The sequence below is a fragment of the Aspergillus japonicus genome (genome assembly GCF_003184785.1).
Source record: "Aspergillus japonicus CBS 114.51 unplaced genomic scaffold BO86scaffold_9, whole genome shotgun sequence".
NCBI classification, from domain to species: domain Eukaryota; kingdom Fungi; phylum Ascomycota; class Eurotiomycetes; order Eurotiales; family Aspergillaceae; genus Aspergillus; species Aspergillus japonicus.
In genome coordinates this window covers 311,137-332,415 of record NW_020291646.1, presented here as the reverse complement: position 1 = coordinate 332,415, position 21,279 = coordinate 311,137, and the positions used below count along the sequence as shown (strand labels likewise).

Below are 21,279 nucleotides of genomic sequence, written 5' to 3'. Positions count from 1 at the left end.
GACAATCACAACGACAGACCCATCGAGTCCACCAGTGGTGGGCTCCGGCTTGATCCTTGCGGCCCATCGGCCCTGTCTCAGCTGCATTGTGATGCATCCAGCTCGATGGACAGCGATCGCCGCGCCAAGGAGTGGTGAATGCGGTGCGGCGGTGGCATTCAAGAGGAACAAGGTGACACACTATGTCTTGAGTAAACGCATGTGGGTGTCACAATGCTGGGCTGATTGTCTAATGCTTCACTATCTCCCGCGCTGAATTCTGAACCCTGACGATGCGACAGCGCGGAGGACCGATAAGTTGGATGGCTGGCGATGGCGGTCGGGCTGAAAATCGGGGCTCGGTCGGCGGCAGATCGGAGACATCCACGGGGAAGTGAGACATTCTTAGGGCAGAGGTCACGCAGTAACGTGACCTCAACCACCTCAATGTGAACCCCGGTTCGAGTCTACCGTTCAAGCAAGATCAAACTCTTCTACAAGTACGAGTACCTGTGAGTCCGTAGAATTCGCCAGTGCAACAACTGCCGAGTGGAGCAGCGGTGAGCGGGCGCCGCTGACTCAGCCGGGTAAACTCCGCTCCGCGATCGGCCCAACCATCACTCAACTTAGGGCTCCACTGCAGCAAGACTACGATACGCTACGCAATTAAGAATGCGACTAAAACAAGACGGAAACCCTGAATTCCCCGCCCCCGGAATTGGATGCTTGGTCTGTTTCAAGGCAGTCCAACGGGCAACATGACAGATGAAGTCAGCGTCGAGGTCAACATAGCAACAGGGCAACAGCCAACGTAGACACACCGTCGTCTCAAATTCCAGCCACGCAGCCAGCCTCGCGCTGATTGGCTCCCAAAGACCAAGTCCGAGTGGACGAAAGTCAGCAGAAAACTTCTTCCCTGTCGGAACCAAAACAACACGGAAGTTTTCTTCCCGAGCCCCAAAAACCAGCCCGGACAGAGTTCACTGACCCATGAGTCGATCCAGGGCGGATAGGCACGAACGACAGGGGACTGGCAGACCAGCACAAAAAAAAATCGACGAACCAGAGATGCAACGCCCGGCGCCAAAAGTTCGGCGGAGGTGCCTGGCCGGGATCCAGGATCCAGGCCCCAGCCACCACTAATGCAGGCCCTCATGCAAGGAACAAGGAACAGGGTTTGCAGGACTCCGTACAGTGCCTGCCAAGCGCCTACACTACACGCCTACGCCTACGCCTACGCATCGCCCTACGTAGCCCCGGTAAACCGGTAAACCGGGCTGGCCTATCTTATCAGTTTGGGGTGGCGCGTTGGGAATTGCGGGTTTTTCTGCCTCCTTGCAGGACAGACCGTGGATGGGGGATGTGATCGGTCGATGTGATCTCTGGATCTTGGATGTCGGGGGGCTGCATACGTAGAATTTTTTTCTGCAGTGGAGACGCGATGGGTATGATTTGTGACTGTCGCCGCGATAGATAAAGAGCGATCTGCCTGGGATTGAAGATGCAGAGTCTCACCCTCCCCTCTTGCCCTACTCCTCCTCCTACTCCTCCTACTCCTCCTACTCCTCCTTCTCCTCCTACTGCTCCCCTCTTCTCCCCTCTCTTCCCCCAAAATGCACACCTCAACACCGAAAACCCTGGCCCTAGCCCTCCTAGCCACAGGCACAGCCAGCGCAACCAACCACACCGCCATGACCCGCGCCGTGACGGCGCTGACCACCCTCCAAACGTACTACAACCCGACGACCGGCATCTGGAACACCTGCGGGTGGTGGAACGGGGCGAACTGCCTGACGACGCTCGCCAACCTAGCCACCAAAAACAGCACGGTCAACGCGACGATCGCCACCGGGGTGATCGAGAACACCTTCCGGGTGGCGACGAACACGAACCCGTACCCGGCGCGCGGCATCGACGCCGACTACACGGCGGCCAACGGGACGGCGTACACGATCGCGGGCCAGCCGACGGGGGCGGCCAACGCGTCGCTGTGGCTGGACGGCAGCTACGACGACGACATGTGGTGGGGGATGGCGTGGGTGGCGGCGTACGATGTCACTGGTGTCAGTGACTACCTGGATCTGGCGGAGGGGGTGTTTTACCATCTCGTACGTATCCTCCCCTTACCCCCCGACTGCCGCGGAAGCCCTTTCCCCGGCTCAGTGACTCAGTCACTCAGTTGGTAGAGTGGTAGAAGTGGTAGAAGTGGGAGCTTAGGCTGGGGAACTGCATGCTAACGCACGGTAGAGCCGCGCATGGCCCTCGCTCTGCGGCAACGGCGGCCTGGACTCGGACTACACGCACGTGTACGTGGGGGCGATCAGCAACGAGCTCTTCCTCGCCCTCGGCGCCTCGCTGGCCAACCGGGTGGCCACCACCAGCAGCCGGCAGTACTACCTGGACTGGGCGGAGCGGCAGTGGGCGTGGTTCGCGAGCAGCGGGCTGATCAACGCGAACCACACGATCAACGACGGGCTGACGGCGGCGTGCACCAACAACGGGATGACCGTGTGGACGTACAACCAGGGGGTGATCCTGGGGGGGTTGGTCGAGCTGCACCGCGCGACCGGCAGCCCCGCCGCCAATTCCACGTACCTGGCGGCCGCGGGCAGGATTGCGCAGGGCGCGATCGCCGCCCTCGCGGACGAGGACGGGGTCATCCACGAGTCGTGCGAGCCGGATGCCTGTGATTCGAACGAGACGCAGTTCAAGGGCATTTTTGTCCGCAACCTCAAGGTCTTGCAGGGCGTCGCGCCGAATGAGACCTACGCGAGGGTCATCAATGCCTCCGCCGCGAGTCTGTGGGCGAATGATCGTACCGACGCCACGGGGTTCGGGGTCGATTGGTCGGGCCCGGTGGACGCGGCGACGGTGAATGCCTCGACGCAGAGCTCGGCGCTGGATGCGCTGGTCGCGGCGATTTGGTAGGCTGCCCCTGGTGGGTGGGTTGGGTTGCATTGATAGATTAGATGAGATTAGAGGTTGGACGTTAGACTTGGGATTGGATTGTATATACTACTTGCAGAAAAGCATACGTTACTCGGCATCATACTGCATATCCGATGCTTGTCTCTGAGTATATGTAGATGTAGTGTCTTGCACACCACGAGATGCTTATCTTCGAGGATCTGTAGTGTACTGTCCTCCACACCCGATAGACCCTACGGCGTGATCGCCGACTCACTGCTTGTGGGACCCATAGCGGGGCCGCATTACCCCCACCGGAGTGGGAACAGAACAATAAACATTCAGACTACACCTCAGACAACTAAACATCCTCCGCATGCACAACCTCCTCTCCCTTCCCCCCCTGCCCATCAGCCTTAGCACCCGCACCACCCACCGCACCCCTAATTCCCGCCCCCGGCCCATCAAAGATCACTGCAATCTCCTCCAGCGAATACCCTTTGGTCTCCGGGTACCAGAGATACGCCGTGACGCCGAACACCACCAGCACCGCGATGAACACAATATAGTAGCGCCATTCGATCGCATCCAGCGCAATGGGATTGACAAAGGTGTTAAAGAACATGGCCACGATGGTGGCGCACCACGTCACCGTCAGGCCGCGGGAGCGGAGGCGGTACGGCCAGATTTCGCAGGGGTAGGCGGTTAGGAAGGGGGTTCTTTACCCATCACGTATTAGTCCAGAATTGAAGAAGCTGGGTGGAAGGGACGGAGGAGACAAGCGGGAGATGGAGGCAACTCACAAAGCAATGCAGTAGCCCGCGAAGAACACAAACAGAAACGGGATGACGGCGGCCCCCGTCGCGGAGTCCCCGGTGGACTTGAACGAGCCCGACAACGCCGTCACCAACACATAGCTGACCAGCATGATGCCCGCGGACGCCAAAAACAGCGGGCGGCGACCCAGCCGATCGATCAGGTAGGCGCCCAGCGCGGCACAGCCCAGGTCCCACATCTGCAGACACGCCGAGATCAGCGTCTGGTCGCGCACGCGGGTCACGCCCACGGAGGTCAGAATCAACGACAGATAGTACGAAACCACGCCGTTGCCGGACCACTGCGCGAAGAAGCCGAGACTGACGGAGATCATCAGCCGCCATCGGTTCCCCGGGGTCTGCACCATCTCCGCGTAGCTGCCGCTGCTGTGGGCTTCCTGCTCCGCGCGGATTGTCGCTCGGATGGTTTCGAACTCGTACTTCACCAGCGGGGCGGAGTCATCCCCTGCGGCGTGGTACTGGGCCAGGATCTTGCGGGCCTCCTCGTCACGGCCTACAGACAACAGCCAGCGAGGACTCTCGGGCGCCCACAGGAACCCCGGCAGGCCGACCACGGGCACCAGAGCCTGCAGCACCGAGGGCAGCCGCCAGGACCACGAGGAGGGGTAGGTGCGCGAAGCGAAGACGACCCAGGCGGCGACCGTGCCACCGACGTACCATCCGGACATGAACAACGAGTTGAGGATGCCACGGTGCGTCGGGTAGGCGATCTCGTTGATCAGCAAGGGGACCGAGTTGCCGAACATCGCGGACGCAAAGCCCAGAAACAGCCGAGCCAGCATGAAAGCCACGGGGTTGGGGGCGGCCGTCTGCAACGCAGTGCCGAGAGCGAGGAAGACATACCCCACGTACACGCCGGGCTTGCGGCCGTGCTTGTTGGCAATCCACGAGGCGGTCGGGTATCCGACACCACAGCCCAGCCAGTAGATGGCATTCAGCCACCCCAGCTTGGCGCCGGTGGGATTGTTCATGAAGCTCTTCCACTGGTCCAGAGCCTCGAGACCGTTCATGAGGGATCCGTCGAACCCGTTGGCAGAGGAGAACATAACCAGAGAGAGAATAATGAGGTTGAGACGCAGGAGATGGCCTTGTCTATACCAGGGGCGATCGCCCGCTGGCAGGACTGCAGCAAGCTCATCCCCTGCAGTAGGCTTAACGCTGGTGCCTTCTTTGCTCGAGCCCATCTTGACAGAAGTTCTAGATGAAAAGATGATCAAGGAAACCAAAAAACGCTAGACCAGGCACGAGGGAAAGCAGAGGTTTTATCCCAACCGAGAATCCCTATGGTCCCGATCGGATGATTCATCTCACGCCTTCCTCAGCCGGGGTAAGACCTTTTCGTACGGAATCAGAGTATGATGCAAGCGAGGTAAAACCTGCTCCCATCGTGGCAGACTCCGACCTTTTCCTTGTGGCTTGAACACGCGGAGAAATGATACGAGCAGCCAATAGAAGACGGATCTGCGCGCTCGTCAACCGATACACTCGGCCATCGGCATGTCGCCCGGATATGCAGCAATACCCCGGGGTGGAAAGAGACGTGGAGAATTGTTGGGGAGGGTTTGGGGTCGGGCCACGCGGGAGGAGCGGAGAAACGGAGAAAAGGAGAAACGGCGAAATCCAACGAAAATGCGGACGATGGAGCCACCGGGTTGATGCGAGTGACAGCCAATCATACTTGGAATTTCAGTGCGTCGTCTGGAGCACAGTCAAGCTTGGTATCCACCAGGCTCACCCTGCAGGTCACTTATCGACGTAGATGTTGGGGTCAGTCACGTTTCTCCCTGTGCGGGGGTTCGTTGGTTCTGGCGAACATATACATAATGATTCGCATCCAGCGACGCAACCCCTCAAGCCTTTCCTTTCCTTTCCTTTCAATTTCTCTCGTCGTGTCCTAGGCCAACATCGTCAACATGCCATTCGTGGAACCATCTCCCCCCGAGACGGACAGCGCCTTCGCCCAGATCGCAAATGCAGATGTGGAAGTACTGCTAAAACAGCTCACACTAGACGAAAAGGTCGCGCTTCTGACGGGTAGGTCCAGCATCAACAGCAACAGTCAATCGCATGCTGACGCACAGCTCTCGCAGGCGACGACTTCTGGCACACGGTCGCAATTCCCCGCCTCGGAATCCCGTCGATTCGCCTATCCGATGGCCCAAACGGCGTCCGCGGCACGCGCTTCTTCGGCAGCGTCCCCGCAGCCTGTCTACCGTGCGGAACCGCTTTAGGAGCCACATTCGATAGAGATCTAGCGGAGGAGGTTGGTGGTCTGCTGGCGGACGAGGCCAAAGCCAAAGGCGCGCACGTCATCCTCGGTCCTACCATCAACATCCAGCGAGGCCCGTTGGGCGGGCGAGGGTTTGAATCGTACTCCGAGGACCCTCTGCTCTCAGGCATAATGGCGGGCCATTACTGCAAGGGACTGCAGCAGAAGAACGTCAGTGCCACCCTCAAACACTTCGTCTGTAACGACCAGGAACACGAGCGCATGGCCGTCAATTCAATTGTCACAGACCGGGCCATGCGGGAGATCTATCTCCTCCCTTTCATGCTTGCCATCGGCGTGGAGAAACCAGCTGCGATCATGACGGCCTACAACAAAGTAAATGGTATCCACGCCTCCGAGAATCCAACCCTGCTGCAAGATATTTTGCGGGGCGAATGGGGCTGGGACGGGCTGTTGATGAGTGACTGGTAAGCTAATGTCCATACACCCTGGGAGTCATAACTGACAGCGGGCAGGTTCGGTACCTACAGCACATCCGAAGCCGTCCAGGCGGGCCTGGATCTGGAAATGCCGGGTCCCTCCAGATGGCGTGGCAGTGCTCTTACCCACGCAATTACTGCCAACAAAGTTTCCACAGCCACGTTAGACGCTCGCGTGCGAGCGGTTTTGAAGCTTGTCCAGAAAGCCAGCAGGTCCGGGATTCCAGAGCATGCACCAGAACAACAACTCAACCGCGAGCAAGATAGACAGCTTCTGAGGAAGATCGCAGCAGAGGCAATTGTCTTACTCAAGAACGAGGACAGCATTCTGCCGTTGAATAAACACAAGAAGATCGCCGTGATCGGTCCCAATTCAAAGATCGCGACGTATTGCGGCGGGGGTAGTGCTGCGCTGAACCCATATGAGGCCATCTCACCATTTGAGGGAATTACACGCTCCGCTCAAGCTGACGTCGAGTTTGCACAAGGCGTGTATGGTCATCAGATGCTGCCCTTGCTCGGCAAGCGGCTACAGACCGACGATGGCCAGCCGGGCTTCACCTTGAAGATCTTCAACGACCCGCCAACCGTTCTCACCAGGCAGCCACTAGAAGTCAGACATGAGACGGACGCCCAGGTCTTCTTTCTGGATTACAGCCATCCAAAACTGCAGCCAGTGTGGTATGCTGAAGCCGAAGGCGACTTTATCCCCGAAGAATCCGGACTGTATGACTTCGGTCTCTGCGTCCGTGGCACCGGAAAGCTGTACGTGGACGGAAATCTGCTGGTGAACAACGCCGATGTACAGAGACCGGGGCCCAGCTTCCTCGGAAGTGGCACTATGGAGGAAACCGGCACGCTAGATCTCGTGGCGGGCAGATCCTACAGAGTCCAGGTGCAATGGGGATGCGCCAAGACTGCCAAATTCAAGATCCCCGGCGTGGTGGACTTCGGACACGGCGGCTTTCGATTCGGTGCATGCAAGCAGCTGTCCCCTCAGGAAGGGATCGAACAGGCGGTCAAGCTAGCTGCCAGTGTAGACCAGGTGATCCTCGTTGCCGGATTGAGCGCCGAGTGGGAATCAGAGGGCGAGGATCGAACCGACATGCGCTTACCACCTCACACTGACGAACTGATCTCGCGGGTGCTCGAGGCAAACCCCGACACAGTCGTTGTCGTGCAAAGCGGAACACCAGTTGAGATGCCGTGGATTGACAACGCCAAGGCTGTCGTGCATGCATGGTATGGAGGAAACGAGACGGGCAATGGCCTGGCCGATGTCATTTTCGGTGATGTGAACCCGGTAAGCTCATGCATTGTCATTGAATTTCACCTCCAGGACACCGACTAACAAGATCATCACACCAGTCCGGTAAACTTCCTCTGACCTTCCCCCGCCGCCTGAAAGACAACCCCACATACTTCAATTTCCGCTCCGAAGGCGGCCGAGTTCTTTATGGAGAGGACGTATACGTCGGATACAGATTCTATGACGAGGCAGAGATTGAGCCGTTGTTTCCTTTCGGATATGGTCTTTCTTACACCACATTCGTACTGTCAGACCTGTGCCTGGAGCGCAATGCAAATAACAGCGTCCATGTACGCTGCAAGGTGCGCAACACCGGCACAAAGGCTGGCGCAGAGGTGATCCAGGTGTATGTGGTGCCGGTACAAGCCCCACTCAAGCGCCCTCAGAAGGAACTCAAGGAGTTCCGGAAGATCCGTTTGGAACCTGATGCAGAGGAGGTAGTCACAATCCCGCTTGATCTGGTACGCGCGACCAGCTTCTGGGATGAGAAGGCCAGCGCTTGGTGTAGTCACAGTGGTACGTATCGCATTCTGATTGGAACCAGTAGCCGTGGACATTTCCTGGAGGCTTCCGTGGACGTGGGAGTGACGACATTCTGGTCTGGAGTTTGAGAGATCTAGGTACCAATAAAACAAGCATATCAATTCATGTTGGGCGAATACGATCTGTATCCACCCAGGCCTGTAGGTTCATCGTATTCACACTCTCACTGGTATCAAGCCGAGATAATAGCTCGGTAGCGAGGCGAATGTACTCAGCCGCTCTTTCTGCTTCAGGTTCGCCGGCCTGGAACGGGCAAGTCAACATGACGGAGGCGATATCCCGCACTTTGTAGGCTAGATGAAGGCCGTTGATTTCCAGGTTGAGTTCTGGGACATTGTAGAGCAGAAAGAAAAGCTGACGGCAAAGCTCCTCCCTTGTCCGCCAGAGGATTCTCGTGTCCGCCAGGGATGTGTGCAGGTCCGGGCTGTCGGCTGCTGACAGACCTTGCGCCGCCTGCGAAGCCTCTAATTGGTCAAGGAGCAGGCTCTGCAGCCAGAGATGAGTAACGTGGATGTTAACACGCATGGACTCAAACGACGACCGTAGCAGAGCAGAGAATTCATCCGAAGCCAGGTCTTGGAGGCAGGAGTTGCCCGATACTTCCCAGAGCCGCAGTGATGGTGGCACATCGTGCAGCAAGTTCTGCATACACTGTAGCCGATCCTGCAGATACGCCACCCGGACATCAGCATCTTGGGCTCGAACACAGGCGCAAGGTTCGGGTAGGCCATTTTTTGGATGGGGACTGCGGATGGCAGCCCAGAAGACGCGTGAGTGAATATTAAACCCGGTGGTCAGACATGACGTGGGGACAGGCGGCATCAGCACCTCGTGCTCGAAGATAAACTCGTCGTCAACCTCGAGGGGCATCAAGTCGTCGGGGTTAATCATTTGAAGCTGGACAGGGTCTAGATACGAGAGCCGCTCGCCGAGCATATTCTGCAATTGCGAATGACTAGTGCAAGGAATGAACATCAAACAGCCTACAGTTGAGTGGCAATGTGAGAGTCAAACTTACACAAAACCATAGAACACCAACCAGAACCCCTTCTTCCGCAGCTGCGTCTCGATGCAATTGAGCCCGTCGTAAGCAGAGATGGAATGAAGATTCAGCAGACGAGCGAACTGCATCGACTCCACATCGAGCATCCGGGCGCGATTGTGGTCTCCCAGTTGCAGAAAGGCAGCGAAGAGCAGGAAGGAGGCGGCAAACTTCTGGAAATTGATCTCGTCAAAGTAGTAGGACGTTCTCAGCCCCAGGTTTTTTTCGTAGCAAAAGCGAACCATCTCGCGGCGCGTGGCGAAGCGCAAGGGAGGGTCATGCGATCGGTACGACCGGAACTTGCTGGGCATCGTCGCGACCACCACTGCGGCAATGGCGACGGTCAAGGCAAGAAACCCAGTGTCTTCCTCGTGGCGGCCTCGGCGCAGACATTCTTGGAACGAGGGGCGGTGAACGATGGGTACGAGTGGGTAGACGTGGTCCAGATAATCTTGCATGATGCGGTGGAAGAGAGTTCGCTCGCACAGATCGTCCGCGGCGCAGATGCCGGCCTTGCGGTGGCTGTCATTCGCCGGGGGCTGCTGCACCACGCTTTGAACCAGGGTGCCTTGTGACCTTTCTGAGTGTTATCTCAAGCCTATCCATGCACGCGAAAGATAACATACCGCTTTTTGGGGCCTCTGGTCTTACAGGGGGCGAGAAAGGTGCAGGCCCGATTCAGTCGCTCGCAGCGCGCGCATCGGGAGTTCGGTGCTCCGGATGGAGAGTCTGGGAGCTGGCATTTGACCTTGCGCTTGCGGCAGAGATCGCACGCTTGGGTGGAAATGTCAATGCGCTGAGAACGGGGCCGGAGAGGGGGCATTGTGATGCATTTTGTGAACCGGTCGATTATTTCGCAATGAGAGAGAAGCTGAGAAGAAACGAAAGTACTGGCGATCCCGAGGGAAGACCGAGCCGATAGGAAGGCCGGCACGGCGACAGTCCTTATCGCGATTCGCGACCGATAAGGGTCACGTGGAAACATGATGCGGGACTTTTCTGCCACCGCCTAAACCTACCACTTTCCCGGCCTGCTTTTTGGGGGCTGTCTGTGGTCAAAACCTGGATTTCGCTCGCGAGGTTGCCAGCGTTCTGCCGCCTGGAGCGGTGAGATTGGCGGTGTAGTTAGATTTCCGCTGCACGGATGTGCCTTTCTCTATGCCTCAGGCCTCAATCCTGCATAAGGCATCGGGTCACACCCGCGACTCCGAACTTGCCTGATGTGCCGTACTGTGCCTGTTTATCACATACAGTACTGTCCTCACATACTATGCTAAGTATCTAGTATTTAAGTCCGGATGACTGCAGTGGTGCTTACAGCTGCTCTAAGCATGAACCCCCCACCCTCCCCCCCAAAATTCCAGCGTCATAATTCCCGCAGAACTTCACCACGGAGCTCGTTACGCCCGGACACCCGGGAAGCCCGGGAACATCATCACAGCACGCAACCAGCTTGTGTCTGATCGTTCGAGTTATTGACAGTCATTCCTCAGCAAGATCCTCTGGTAGAGCCTGTCACCCCTCCGACGCCGGACTCGCGCAATGTCGATCACGACATTTCCCCGGACCGCGTTACGTACAGGAAACTCCACATGGTTCGCTTCCCCGCAAGTTAATGTCATACGATGGAGCGGCCATGACGCGCCGACTTTCCCCAGATCCCGCCCCCGATGTAACCTCGAGTCGTTGCCCAACTCCCCAGACCGAGGGCCGAGGGCGAGTCGCAGGATGTCCGAACCAAGGGTGATCTACGTAACTGCGGCACATGCGGAGGTCTAGACTACGCTTCAAGTAATGCAAAACAGAACATGTCATTCAAATCAAGTCTCCTAACGCCTTTATGCCATGGAATAGTGATATCATGATGCGACCGCGGCCATGCAAACAACGCTCGCTAGATAGAAGCCCGTCGGCTAGCAGAAAGTCCAGCTGCTAAGACTCAAGACGTGATGCGTCGCGGGTAGGAAAACATTAAACTATATGAGGGAGATGCGATCAACGAGGTCCGTCGTCATTGGGCATGCATCGCATCGTCAACGAGAAGGTCGTGTCGTGTCGTGAGAAGATGAAAGTAAACCAACTCAGCAGGTTTAGCTGTCGGTATTGGCGCAAGTGAAGCTGTTGCTGTTCGCGTCGTCGTGGATGGCGGTGCCCGAGGCGTAGAGACCCAGGACACACAGGATCAGACCGAACAGAGCGATGCCAATGTTGAGGACGGTGAGGGCAATCTTCTTGGGGCTGGAGAGCCACTGACCCCAGTTGAGGTGGAGCCAGTAGACACCGCTGAGACCGTAACTGAACCAACTAGCGAAGAGGGCGCTCTGCCGAAGCAATCAGTGCTGTACGGGGCGATGCGGAAGCGAGCAACTTACAATCAAGCCGTTCAAGTCGCTGAAGACGGGAATAGCCTCGGCAATGATCCAGGCAACGACCCAGCAGGAAAGACCAAGGCCGATCCAAATGGAGACCGAGCGCCAGCCGCGGCTGTGGATGAGGTCGGACTTGTGGCAGGTGCGGAAGTAGATGTACTTCAGACCGATGTGACCGTTGACAACACCAGCACCAACAATCTAACCAGCAATTAGACCATGTCCGTAGGGATCAAAGCACAGGCAGCTTACAGTTGGGATGGCAACGCCATAGGCGATCTTCTTCAAGAGGGGACCGGCGGAGCTCAGGGCGGGCGACTGAACGTCCTTGCCGACGTAGTAGTAGACCACAATAGCCGCGGTGGTGTACAAGCAGATCTCAAAGCCCTGAAGCATGAACAGTGACTTCTTGAAGTCCTTGGGCTTCTCCATCTCCGCGATCAAGCCGAAGAAGGCAACGTGGGCACAGTAGGCGAAGACGATGTTCGAGACGGCGCTGAAGGCCTTGTAGAGCGAAGTGTCGACAGTGGCTTCAATGATACGGCCGGGATGGTCCTGGACACCGACGCCAATCATGGTGATCATGACGGCGCTGAAGATACTCAGGAAGGCTAGACAACCATCAGTGAATCGTCCAAGGCGCAACCGATCAGGAAGACTCACAGAAGAAAGAGATCCAGGTCATGCCCTTCATGGTACGGGGAACCGACAGAGCCATGGAAATGACCATACCGATCACACTGAAGACAATCGAGCACGTCGCATGCTCGGTGATGGTGTTCATCATGACACGGAAGGTCAACAGATGACTGCCCATGACAAAGATGCAGAAGAGGAACTGGCCCAAGCCGAACAGCTCACGACCGAAGGGGCCCAGCAGGATTTCGCCGGCATCAGCCAGGTTCTGGATGTGGGGATAGCGCTCGCGGAAGAGACCGATGTTGTAGCCGGTGTACGTGGCGAGAATACCCAGACCGACAATCAGAATAATAGCACTAGATAGCAATCGATCAGCGAACGCCCAGTGCGCACGACCTTGGGCCAAACTTACGGGACGAGACCCAGAGCCGCCACGGCTGCGGGCAGAGAGAGCACACCCAGGGATACCGACTCGCAAATCATGACTGGAACAGTGGTCAGTGGGTGCCAACTTAGTGAGTGCGATCAACAGGAGCTCTTACGCAAGCCGCATTGCCTAGAAATGACGTTAGCATGAGTGAAGCGCGCGGAGGAGCTGCAGTTGAGACGTACCACCACTTCAAGGTCTTGTACTTGATTTCGGCCAACTCCTCGTTACCGAAGGCATCGGCCTCCTCGAAGCCAGGCTTGTAGCTGGTTTCAAGGTCGACGGACGCATCCTTCTTGTCGTCGATGCGGTCGGTAGCGTAGGGTGGAGGGGAACCGTGGACGGTGTCCATGGTGTTGGGTGAATGAATGGGGTGTGGGTTGAGGAGGTGTGGGAGGGAGTATTGAGGAAGGATGGAGAAGCAGCGACGGATGAGGTAAAAGGTGACAGACAATGGAGGATGGATGAATAGAGACAGAAGGAGAGGAAATCAGCCGGGGAGAGGGAGGGTTATAAAGAAGAATCCGGAAAAAAAGCCGCTGGGGCCAGAAGAAGTTCGGTAGAGGAGGGAATGGTTTGACATGCCGAAGACCTGGGGAAGAAGATGGGGAATGGGCAACTTGCGCCAGGCACACACGAGCAATCGGCCCGGCGCCGAGACCAGCAATCGCCCCAACTGCAGCAGATTTAGAGGAGAATTTGTGAACGGAATTGGTCACCCAGCCGATCATCGGCCAGCGCGGACCAATGAGACCCATTACCGCCTCGGGGGCGGAGGCGGGTACCATGGACGCACTGCCCGGGGATGGATTGCACGTCGCAGTATGGAAGAACCGGCCGCGGCGGAAATGGCTAGAGCTGCAGTGGAAGCTTCCAATTTTTCGCCCGGAGTTGGCCAGGAGGGCCGGCTCTGCTGACACGACACTGGCCAAACACTGCCAGCTGGCCAGACACTCCGTCGCTTTGCAACCCAGTCGTTGAGCCCGAACCATCGGCAAGGTCGCTTAGTTGCTCCTCTTTCCTCGTGGTTCCCCATCTGGATTCCACCACTGCTCGTCCACGTACAGTACACTATTGGCTGGTGCCCATACTGAGCATCTAAGGTTGGTTATTTAATTTGCCGGTCGGGAGATATATCTTCCCCGGGGATCCCCGAGGTGGTGGACATTTGAGGATTGACAATATGACATGCAGGTCATGTGATGCTGTCCACCTCCACCTCACCCTCACCCTTACATTGTCCACCTTACTTCCTGTATACATACTAATAACCGACAGCAGACACAGCCCAGACGCATACTGCGGACTCCGGTGGACGCCGGACGCACGTCTCACCCGGTTGCCAATCATTTCCCTGGGTGTCTGCCACCTCGAACAGGCAATTTGCACGGCATGCCTGGTGGATGGTGGACAAAGGTGCAAATTGAGTCGGTGGCGCCGCGAGGGCCGGCGGAAGGATTGGCTGGCGGCCTAGCGGCGAATGCTTATTTTTTGTACGTAATGTGGTGGCCGTTAGCGGCTGATAGTCGAGGGAAGGTTGCATTCACCGGGCGCCCCATCAAGACCGCCCGCCAAGCTTCGACCCGGGCTGCAGTTCCACTGCTGCTTATCTCGCGGGCGCAATTCCACCACCAGGGAGTGGTTGGTTTGTACGTAACAATTTAGTAGGCGACTATTGCGGCGGTGTCATTCTCTATCTAATCTGGCCTATCTCAAGTGTGATTGACACAGGGATAGACAGGGAGATGCGCAGCACCGGTGAGTCTCAGACATTCTTGGCATCCAAAATAAGCATCACGCTACATTGACTCGGGACCTGGAGAAAAAGTTGCAAGTTGCCGATGATCCTCTGAGAGTCTGAGACAAAGGCCAGGCCAGCGGTGGAAGGTTCAGCCACCCACTGCCCATTGGTCGGGAAGCCCGGCAGTGCTTACTAAGGACCTACAAAGTAGACTGCACGCGGGCTGTTTGCAGCTCCTCGGGACGGTGGATTATCCGGCCGGGGGGACCTTTGCCTCTTGCAGTTACAGCCGGAGTATCATGGGTAGGTAGTCTTCTACGGCATCAACGTGAGCCTGGGGCAGTCTTGAACATTCTCTACTAAGCTGAACAAAGAGAGAGTATAAATTCTTTGTACATCACTTGATCAATTTAATTGAAGATTCTTATACATTTTAATACATTATTCTATAATACAAGCATTGTCTGTGTGAATAGTACCCAGATTGAACCAGATATATATTCAGCTACCACATGATCACAGCCACACATTAGAGAAGACCCCAATCTAACTGCTATACACTAAACCACACTCTTTAAACCCTCAACCAGCACCTTTAATAGATCCAATCATCCAATAAATCGCACCATCGCCACTCCAACAAGCACCGTCAACCCCACAGCAAAACCAGCGAGCCTCGAACTACTGGCTAGCGCACTCTAACCAATCCTGGAACATGCAAGACAAAACAAGCACTACATACACCCCGCGTGCGGAATCTAGATCACCATGAGAGCATCCCATGAGAGCATCCCTGCATCATAGCATGGCGATAGCCTTAGGCTAGCCCCCGGACCCCGACCCCACCTGCAGCCGTGGTAGCCTCAGGCATACTCCGGGGGCAGTAGGGGAAAGCCAGGCAGGCAGGCAGACAGGCAGCAATTACCCCGCCAAGCCAACGCAGCGCCGCAACCGCCACGGGATCGAGTCGAGTCATCGCTGACCTGAGCTGAGCTGGCGGGCAGCAGCAATCCGCACATCCACATACATTTACCTCAACTCCCCCATGAAACCAAACGACAACACTTCAACTATCACCTCACCCCGGCTCCCCACCCTCACCACCCTCACAACCAGCCAAACCACAAACCACACAATCACAATGAGCGCCTCCAAACAAGCAGTCGTCTGCGTCTTGTAAGCTGCGCCCACCAGCCCCCATCCCGACCCCATCCACCACCACCACAATCACCACCTATCCAACCCCCCAATCCACAACAACAACCCACTAACCCTCCCAAAAAAGCTGCGGCTCCCGCTCCGGCACCTCCCCCGCGCACCTCGACGCCGCCCGCGCCCTGGCCCGCCAATTCCACGAACACAACGTCCAGCTCGTCTACGGCGGCGGCACGGTGGGGATCATGGGCGAACTGTCCCGGACCCTGGTGGCGCTCTCGGGCCCGAAGGCCGTGCACGGGATCATTCCGCGGGCGCTCGTCGAGGTCGAGGAGGGATATAAGACTCCATCTACCGGATCTGCCAATGATGCTGGGAATGGAGCGGCTGGAGCAGGAGCACCAGGCGCAGGCAAAGCCCCCGAACGGCTGGGCGGAGACACCCTCGAGGAAACGGAGTACGGGCAGGTGACGGTGGTGCCGGACATGCACACGCGCAAGCGGCTGATGGCGCAGAAGGTGCTGGAGGGGGGCCCGGGGTCCGGGTTCGTGGCGCTGGCGGGCGGGTTCGGGACGATGGAGGAGCTGATGGAGGTGACGACGTGGAATCAGCTGGGGATCCATAAGGCCGGGGTGGTGCTGTTGAATATCAATGGGTACTGGGACGGCGTGCTGCAGTGGGTGCAGTCCGCCGTGCAGCAGGGGTTCGTCAGTCGCGAGAATGCCACCATTCTCGCCGAGGCGGACCGGCCGGAGGACGTGCTGCGCATGTTGCGCGAGTATCGCATCAGTAGCGATCGCATGGCGTTGGATTGGGGGCAGGAGTAGGCTTCCTGCCTTCAAGGTACTGGCGACGACGGGATTGGGGTATACCGCATTATAGACGTCTATATATCGAATGCTAGGCGAATGGAACGAACTTCTCTTTCACTTGGCCTGGCGCGACACGATGCCCGGATACAGCCCAGAGACAGCCCAGAGACAGATACAATGGCGCAGAGAAGGCAGGATGTACTAACTGCAGTAATGCCGCAGGTCACTCCACCTGCAGCAGCCCGAAATGGAAATGAGGAGGCTGGACCAACCGGGTTAGTCTGCCTGGCTGTCACTAACCGATCCCACGATCGACCCCGCAGTCCCTGATTTTCTTTCTTTCTACTCCGTATATTTTATCTTCTATACCTCCACCTCGTATCCTTCACCTTCACCGAAAATGCAACATTTTATCTCCTCCACCCATGACCACCCAAACAATGGCAACAGCCCAGATCCCCCAGCTCTGGGCCACCGCCCTCGCGCGTTACGAGAAGATCACGCACCGCCCGCTGGACATCCACGCCTGGCGGGACGTGACCACCGTCGACGGGCTGTGGGGCGCCATCGAGACTGAGAACCAGGCCTTCCAGGATTTCCGACTCAAGCGCGCGGGGCTGTGCACGGCCCTGAGCCAGGCGCTGCGGCCCATCGAGCTGGTCGGCGATCTGGCGGCCACCGCAGCCGGGTTGTTCTTCGCGCCCAGCTCGTTGGTCTTCGGCGCCGTGCGGTACCTGATCGACGCCGCGAAGGGGGTGTCGGCCAAATATGACGCGATCGTGGAGCTGATGATGACCTTGCAGGTGAGTCTTCAATGCTTTGCTCTGCTTTGCGTTGGTGCGCGCGCCTCTGGCTATGGGGATACTGACTAACTATATCTTGTGCAGGACTTCACCACCCGCCTGGCGGTCTACGCGCAGCAGCAGATCTCGGGGCCGCTGCAGGAGAAAATCACCCACATCCTGACCACGCTGTTAGAAGTGTTCGCGATCTCGCGACACCAGATCAGCCTGGGGCGACTGCGGAGTTTCGGCAAGAACGTGCTGCTGGGCAACGACGACGGAAAGGCGGCGATCGCCAAGCTGGCGCAGCTGGTCGACAGCGAGCGGAACCTGGTGGGCGCGGAGACGCTGACCGCGGTCAAGGGGGCGAAGGGCGTCATCGACCGCGTCGACCTCAACGTGCTCGAGCTCACGCGGCGCATCGACGCCCTCAACCGGGTGCAGGCGCACGCGCACGCGGCCGCCGACGCCGACGCAGCTCAAGAAAAGGGCCCCCGGGACAAGGTTAAGCGCGTGCTGCAGCCCGGCACCAGCGCCGACGACCGGTACAGCCTGATCGCGCGGGCGCGGGTCCCGCAGACGGGCGACTGGGTGCGCGAGGAGCCCGAGTTCCGCGAGTGGCTGCGCCGCGACAAGCCCCTCCTGTGGGTGACGGGGACCCCGGGCGCAGGCAAGTCGTACCTGGCGGCCAACATCATCGCCCATCTGCGCGAGCTGTATCCGCAGAACGTCCAGCATCCCTCGCATGTCTCGGTTGCGTATTACTTCTTCAAGGACGACAATTTGAAAACGCGCTCGTGTCACCAGGCTCTGCGGGACATCGCCTTCAAGATCGCCCAGAATGACCCCGCCTATGCGAATTTCATCGCGGGTCGGGTGGACTCGCCGGAGGAGATTCGAAGCCTGTCGAGTTTGTGGCAGCAGCTGTTTGTGGAGTACTTCATCGCGCACGAGACCGGCGACAGCCAGGCGTACATCGTGCTGGACGCGCTGGACGAGGCGTTCGCGGAGGAGCGACAGGAACTGTTCCAGCTGGCGGGCGATATCCAGCCGGGGGGACGGTTGCAGCTGCTTCTACTGGGGAGGCCGCACATTGCCCAGGAGATGGACGAGCTGATGGAACAGCTGGCCGTGTCGACCATCTACATCTCGGACGTGAACAACTCGGACGACATCGTTCGATACATCCAGAGCAGCATCGCCAAGTCGGTCTACCTGCGACGCGCGTCCAAGGCGCTGCAGGCCGAGATCGTGCGTCGGGTGTCCAGCGGCGCCCAGGGCATGGTAGGTGCAGACCCAAATGCTTGATGCTAGGCTAATCTGGTATAGTTCCTCTGGGTCGACTTCATGCTCAAAGAGCTGCTCAAAAAACGCGACGAGGCACGAATGCGCAAGGCGCTGGAAGAGGCGCCGCGCGGATTGTCCGAGATGATCCGTCACGTGCTGAAGAGCTACTCCGAGAGCCTACGGGATGCACCGCAATACGCCGAAGACCTGAACGAGATGTTGGCCTGGGTCGTGTGCGCCCATTGGCCGCTGAAGCTGCAACAGCTGGAAAGCATCATCCAGTGGCGGTCGCCCGAGGGCGAGGGGTGGATCTGGCTGGAGGGCTATCTCCGACGGGAGTACGCCTCCTTGTTTCTCTTGATCCGAGAAGATGGACTTAGCACGGCTGATTTACAGCGGGCGAACATCGGACGAGCCGAGTGGGAGGTCGACACGCTGGTGGATGATGGCTTCGACGATACAGACAACCCGTCGGACTTTGACTCGGACCCGGCGACCACGGAGGTGACCTTCAACCACGCCTCGCTGGGAGATTTCTTCCGCAACGAGGCCGAGGGGCCTGTTTCGGCTGAAGACGGGCCCCTCGTGGGGATTTCTTACCATGCGGCGAAAGTACTGGTGTTCAAACGGTACTTCGAGATCGTCGCCTGCGAAGAGGGCTCTCCCAAGCAAGAGATCGCGCAGGTGCTCCGGGTGTACGCGGCCGGCTCGATCGTGTCCGCCTTGCAGGACATTGAAATCGACAAATGCAGCGCAGAAGATAAGGGTGCGATCGGTCTGAGCATCGCGCGCCTTTTGTCCGTCCCCCCAATTCTCGAAGCATACGTCAAACACAGAAGCGACCTGTCGTACCCAGGCGAGCACCTAGCACTCTTCATGGAGTGGCTCAAAGACCCGGGCGTCCAAGCCTCGCTGCCTCGGACCGAAAAAGCCTGGTTCGAGGAATCCACCGCCTCGGGCGACGTGGGGATCTACCTTCTGACCGCGAAGTTCATCGCGGAGCAATGGTTACAGAAGGGGTTCTGGCTGGCGGGGCCCTGCTGCCGGTATATCATCGAATACATCCGGCTCAGCCAGGGCACACCGCCCTCACCAGCCATCTCAGTCGAGGCCGTTCTCTCCGCCGCGGAGTGGTGCGGATTCACCCAGAACCAGCTCTGGCACCGCCGACTGGGGATCGCGCTGCGCGATCTCGGGTTCCTCGACGAATCCATCCCCCACTTCCAGCGCGCCGTGGACCTCGACCCATCCCCAAACCCACAAACCCTACTCGCGCGAGCCGGGATGGCGAAAGCGTACCTCGAACGGGGGGAATTCGCGCAAGCGATCGAGCAGGACCGCGTGTGCGTGGCGGAGCTGCAACCGCAACGCGAACCGGACACACTCGACCTGCAAGCCCACGCGTCGTACGAGCGGCTCGGCCAGAGCTACACCGCGCTCGACGACGTCGAGTCCGCCGTGGCCATGTACCGGGCTGGTCTGGAGACGGCCGGGTTCTGTAACACGTGTCTCTGCGCGATGCTGGAACAGCTTAGCGCGCAGAGCCGCCACGAGGAGATCATCTCCCTGCTCAAAAGCCTCGACCGGCCTGCCCCTGCCCAGAACCGAGACGCCACCTCCCCGTCCGCCACCTCCACCCCCACCACAATTCTCACGCAAAGCATCCTCACCAATCCCGACTGGTACGACGACTTCATCGACCGGGTCACGGCCGCGGCGGCCGCGACGCAGCAAATCCCCTTCCTGATCGACGCGTACACGACAGCAGTGGCGACCGCCCACAGGGAGCGCAAGGCGGTGGCGAAAGCGAACCTGGAGTTCTGCCTGGGGATGCTGTGGCAGACGCACGGGCACGACGGGGATCGCGCGGCGGCGATGTGGGAGCGGCTGATCCACACGTACCGCGGCAGCCGGTCGGAGGGGGAGATGGTGTCGGTGCTGGAGATGGCGGCGGGGTCGCTGGCGACGCACTACCTGACCAAAGCGATGGAGGTGGGGTTCGACTCGGAGGCGGGGAGGCGGTACGGGGTGTTGCTGGAGGTGTTGGCGCGGGGGCAGGCGGTTGGGTCGAATGCGGCTGCCTCGCATGCGGATATGCTGGATGTCTTGAATGTGGGTGGGCCGCGCACGAACAAGGTCTTCGTGACCACGTCCCCGGTGGGGTTGATCCTGGGCAGCTATTATCGGCTGTCTGGGCGGGAGGCCGATGCGATGGCGTGCTATCAGGCGCAGGTGCGGGCGGCGCTGCGGCTGGTGGAGGACGAGAGTCCGGGGATGGCGATGGTGGGGTATACGCGGTTGGGCAGCGTGTTCGCGGCGCTGGGGGAGGACGAGGAGGCGCTGGCGATGTGGTATCAGGATCATTTGATGTATGAGTTGATGGGGGAGGCGGAGGACGAAGCTGATGGTGAAGCTGCTGACGACGACTCGAAAAAACCCACCTTCTTCACGTGCAACGGCTGCAGCCTCTCCGTGGAGATCGACGGCAACTATATCTGCCGGTACTGTCACGACGTGCTGTTCTGCCCGGGGTGTATGCAGCAGCTCGAGGCGGGGACGCTGGCCGTGAGGGTGTGCAGTGCGCAGCATGCGTGGGCGTTTGTGGCGCGGCGGCCGGAGGCGGTGCGGCGACGGGGGGAGGAGCAGCGCGGGATGGTGTGGGTGCGGGGGGAGTGGGTGGAGGGGGAGGTGTGGAAAACCGAGTTGCGGCGACGGTGGGGGTTGTAGACGTGGTTTAGGACT

The 21,279-nt window shown here is 58.5% G+C and overlaps 7 protein-coding genes across 7 annotated transcripts; 4 read left to right on the top strand and 3 right to left on the bottom strand.

Moving 5' to 3' along the window:
- Positions 1–1,534: 1,534 nt before the first annotated feature.
- Positions 1,535–2,907, top strand: BO86DRAFT_356775 (putative glycosyl hydrolase; the record flags this gene model as incomplete). The annotated part of the gene is made up of 2 exons (XM_025669681.1): positions 1,535–2,087; positions 2,227–2,907. Exons 1-2 carry the CDS (start codon positions 1,593–1,595, stop codon positions 2,905–2,907), a joined length of 1,176 nt encoding a protein of 391 aa, XP_025530246.1. The 5' UTR covers positions 1,535–1,592.
- A 72-nt stretch (positions 2,908–2,979) lies between these two features.
- On the bottom strand, positions 2,980–4,906 carry BO86DRAFT_356772 (general substrate transporter; the record flags this gene model as incomplete). Its single annotated transcript, XM_025669680.1, has 2 exons — positions 2,980–3,605; positions 3,690–4,906. The coding sequence occupies 2 exons, from the start codon at positions 4,904–4,906 to the stop codon at positions 3,248–3,250; spliced, it is 1,575 nt and encodes a 524-aa protein (XP_025530245.1). The 3' UTR covers positions 2,980–3,247.
- Positions 4,907–5,517: 611 nt separating this feature from the next.
- BO86DRAFT_240592 (beta-glucosidase H) lies at positions 5,518–8,368 on the top strand. Its single transcript, XM_025667092.1, has 4 exons — positions 5,518–5,756; positions 5,813–6,419; positions 6,468–7,734; positions 7,800–8,368. Exons 1-4 carry the CDS (start codon positions 5,636–5,638, stop codon positions 8,349–8,351), a joined length of 2,547 nt encoding a protein of 848 aa, XP_025530244.1. The 5' UTR covers positions 5,518–5,635; the 3' UTR covers positions 8,352–8,368.
- A 17-nt stretch (positions 8,369–8,385) lies between these two features.
- On the bottom strand, positions 8,386–10,148 carry BO86DRAFT_397208 (Zn(II)2Cys6 transcription factor; the record flags this gene model as incomplete). The annotated part of the gene is made up of 3 exons (XM_025673487.1): positions 8,386–9,238; positions 9,302–9,901; positions 9,952–10,148. The coding sequence occupies 3 exons, from the start codon at positions 10,146–10,148 to the stop codon at positions 8,386–8,388; spliced, it is 1,650 nt and encodes a 549-aa protein (XP_025530243.1).
- Positions 10,149–11,133: 985 nt separating this feature from the next.
- On the bottom strand, positions 11,134–13,328 carry BO86DRAFT_356762 (neutral amino acid permease). Its single transcript, XM_025669679.1, has 7 exons — positions 12,946–13,328; positions 12,876–12,889; positions 12,746–12,818; positions 12,358–12,689; positions 11,947–12,305; positions 11,698–11,895; positions 11,134–11,646 (listed from the first exon to the last, which is right to left on the bottom strand). Exons 1-7 carry the CDS (start codon positions 13,110–13,112, stop codon positions 11,416–11,418), a joined length of 1,374 nt encoding a protein of 457 aa, XP_025530242.1. The 5' UTR covers positions 13,113–13,328; the 3' UTR covers positions 11,134–11,415.
- A 2,147-nt stretch (positions 13,329–15,475) lies between these two features.
- Positions 15,476–16,564, top strand: BO86DRAFT_386984 (LOG family protein). Its single transcript, XM_025671472.1, has 2 exons — positions 15,476–15,677; positions 15,787–16,564. The coding sequence occupies exons 1-2, from the start codon at positions 15,547–15,549 to the stop codon at positions 16,481–16,483; spliced, it is 828 nt and encodes a 275-aa protein (XP_025530241.1). The 5' UTR covers positions 15,476–15,546; the 3' UTR covers positions 16,484–16,564.
- A 329-nt stretch (positions 16,565–16,893) lies between these two features.
- BO86DRAFT_306808 (NACHT and TPR domain protein) lies at positions 16,894–21,264 on the top strand (the record flags this gene model as incomplete). Its single annotated transcript, XM_025667710.1, has 4 exons — positions 16,894–17,271; positions 17,356–18,534; positions 18,580–20,598; positions 20,674–21,264. The coding sequence occupies 4 exons, from the start codon at positions 16,894–16,896 to the stop codon at positions 21,262–21,264; spliced, it is 4,167 nt and encodes a 1,388-aa protein (XP_025530240.1).
- Between the last annotated feature and the right edge of the window lie 15 nt (positions 21,265–21,279).

What these genes read in the sequence shown, in the direction of transcription:
- BO86DRAFT_240592 (XM_025667092.1), top strand. Translation starts at nt 5,636, where the DNA reads ATGCCATTCGTGGAACCATCTCCCCCCGAGACGGACAGCGCCTTCGCC. An exon ending in AAAGGTCGCGCTTCTGACGG is followed by an intron (nt 5,757 to 5,812) that starts GTAGGTCCAGCA and finishes CAGCTCTCGCAG; the next exon opens with GCGACGACTTCTGGCACACG. An exon ending in TTTTCGGTGATGTGAACCCG is followed by an intron (nt 7,735 to 7,799) that starts GTAAGCTCATGC and finishes TCATCACACCAG; the next exon opens with TCCGGTAAACTTCCTCTGAC.
- BO86DRAFT_356762 (XM_025669679.1), bottom strand. Translation starts at nt 13,112, where the DNA reads ATGGACACCGTCCACGGTTCCCCTCCACCCTACGCTACCGACCGCATC. An exon ending in GCGGCTCTGGGTCTCGTCCC is followed by an intron (nt 12,690 to 12,745) that starts GTAAGTTTGGCC and finishes ATTGCTATCTAG; the next exon opens with TGCTATTATTCTGATTGTCG. An exon ending in GACCTGGATCTCTTTCTTCT is followed by an intron (nt 12,306 to 12,357) that starts GTGAGTCTTCCT and finishes ATGGTTGTCTAG; the next exon opens with CCTTCCTGAGTATCTTCAGC.
- BO86DRAFT_386984 (XM_025671472.1), top strand. Translation starts at nt 15,547, where the DNA reads ATGAAACCAAACGACAACACTTCAACTATCACCTCACCCCGGCTCCCC. An exon ending in CAAGCAGTCGTCTGCGTCTT is followed by an intron (nt 15,678 to 15,786) that starts GTAAGCTGCGCC and finishes CTCCCAAAAAAG; the next exon opens with CTGCGGCTCCCGCTCCGGCA.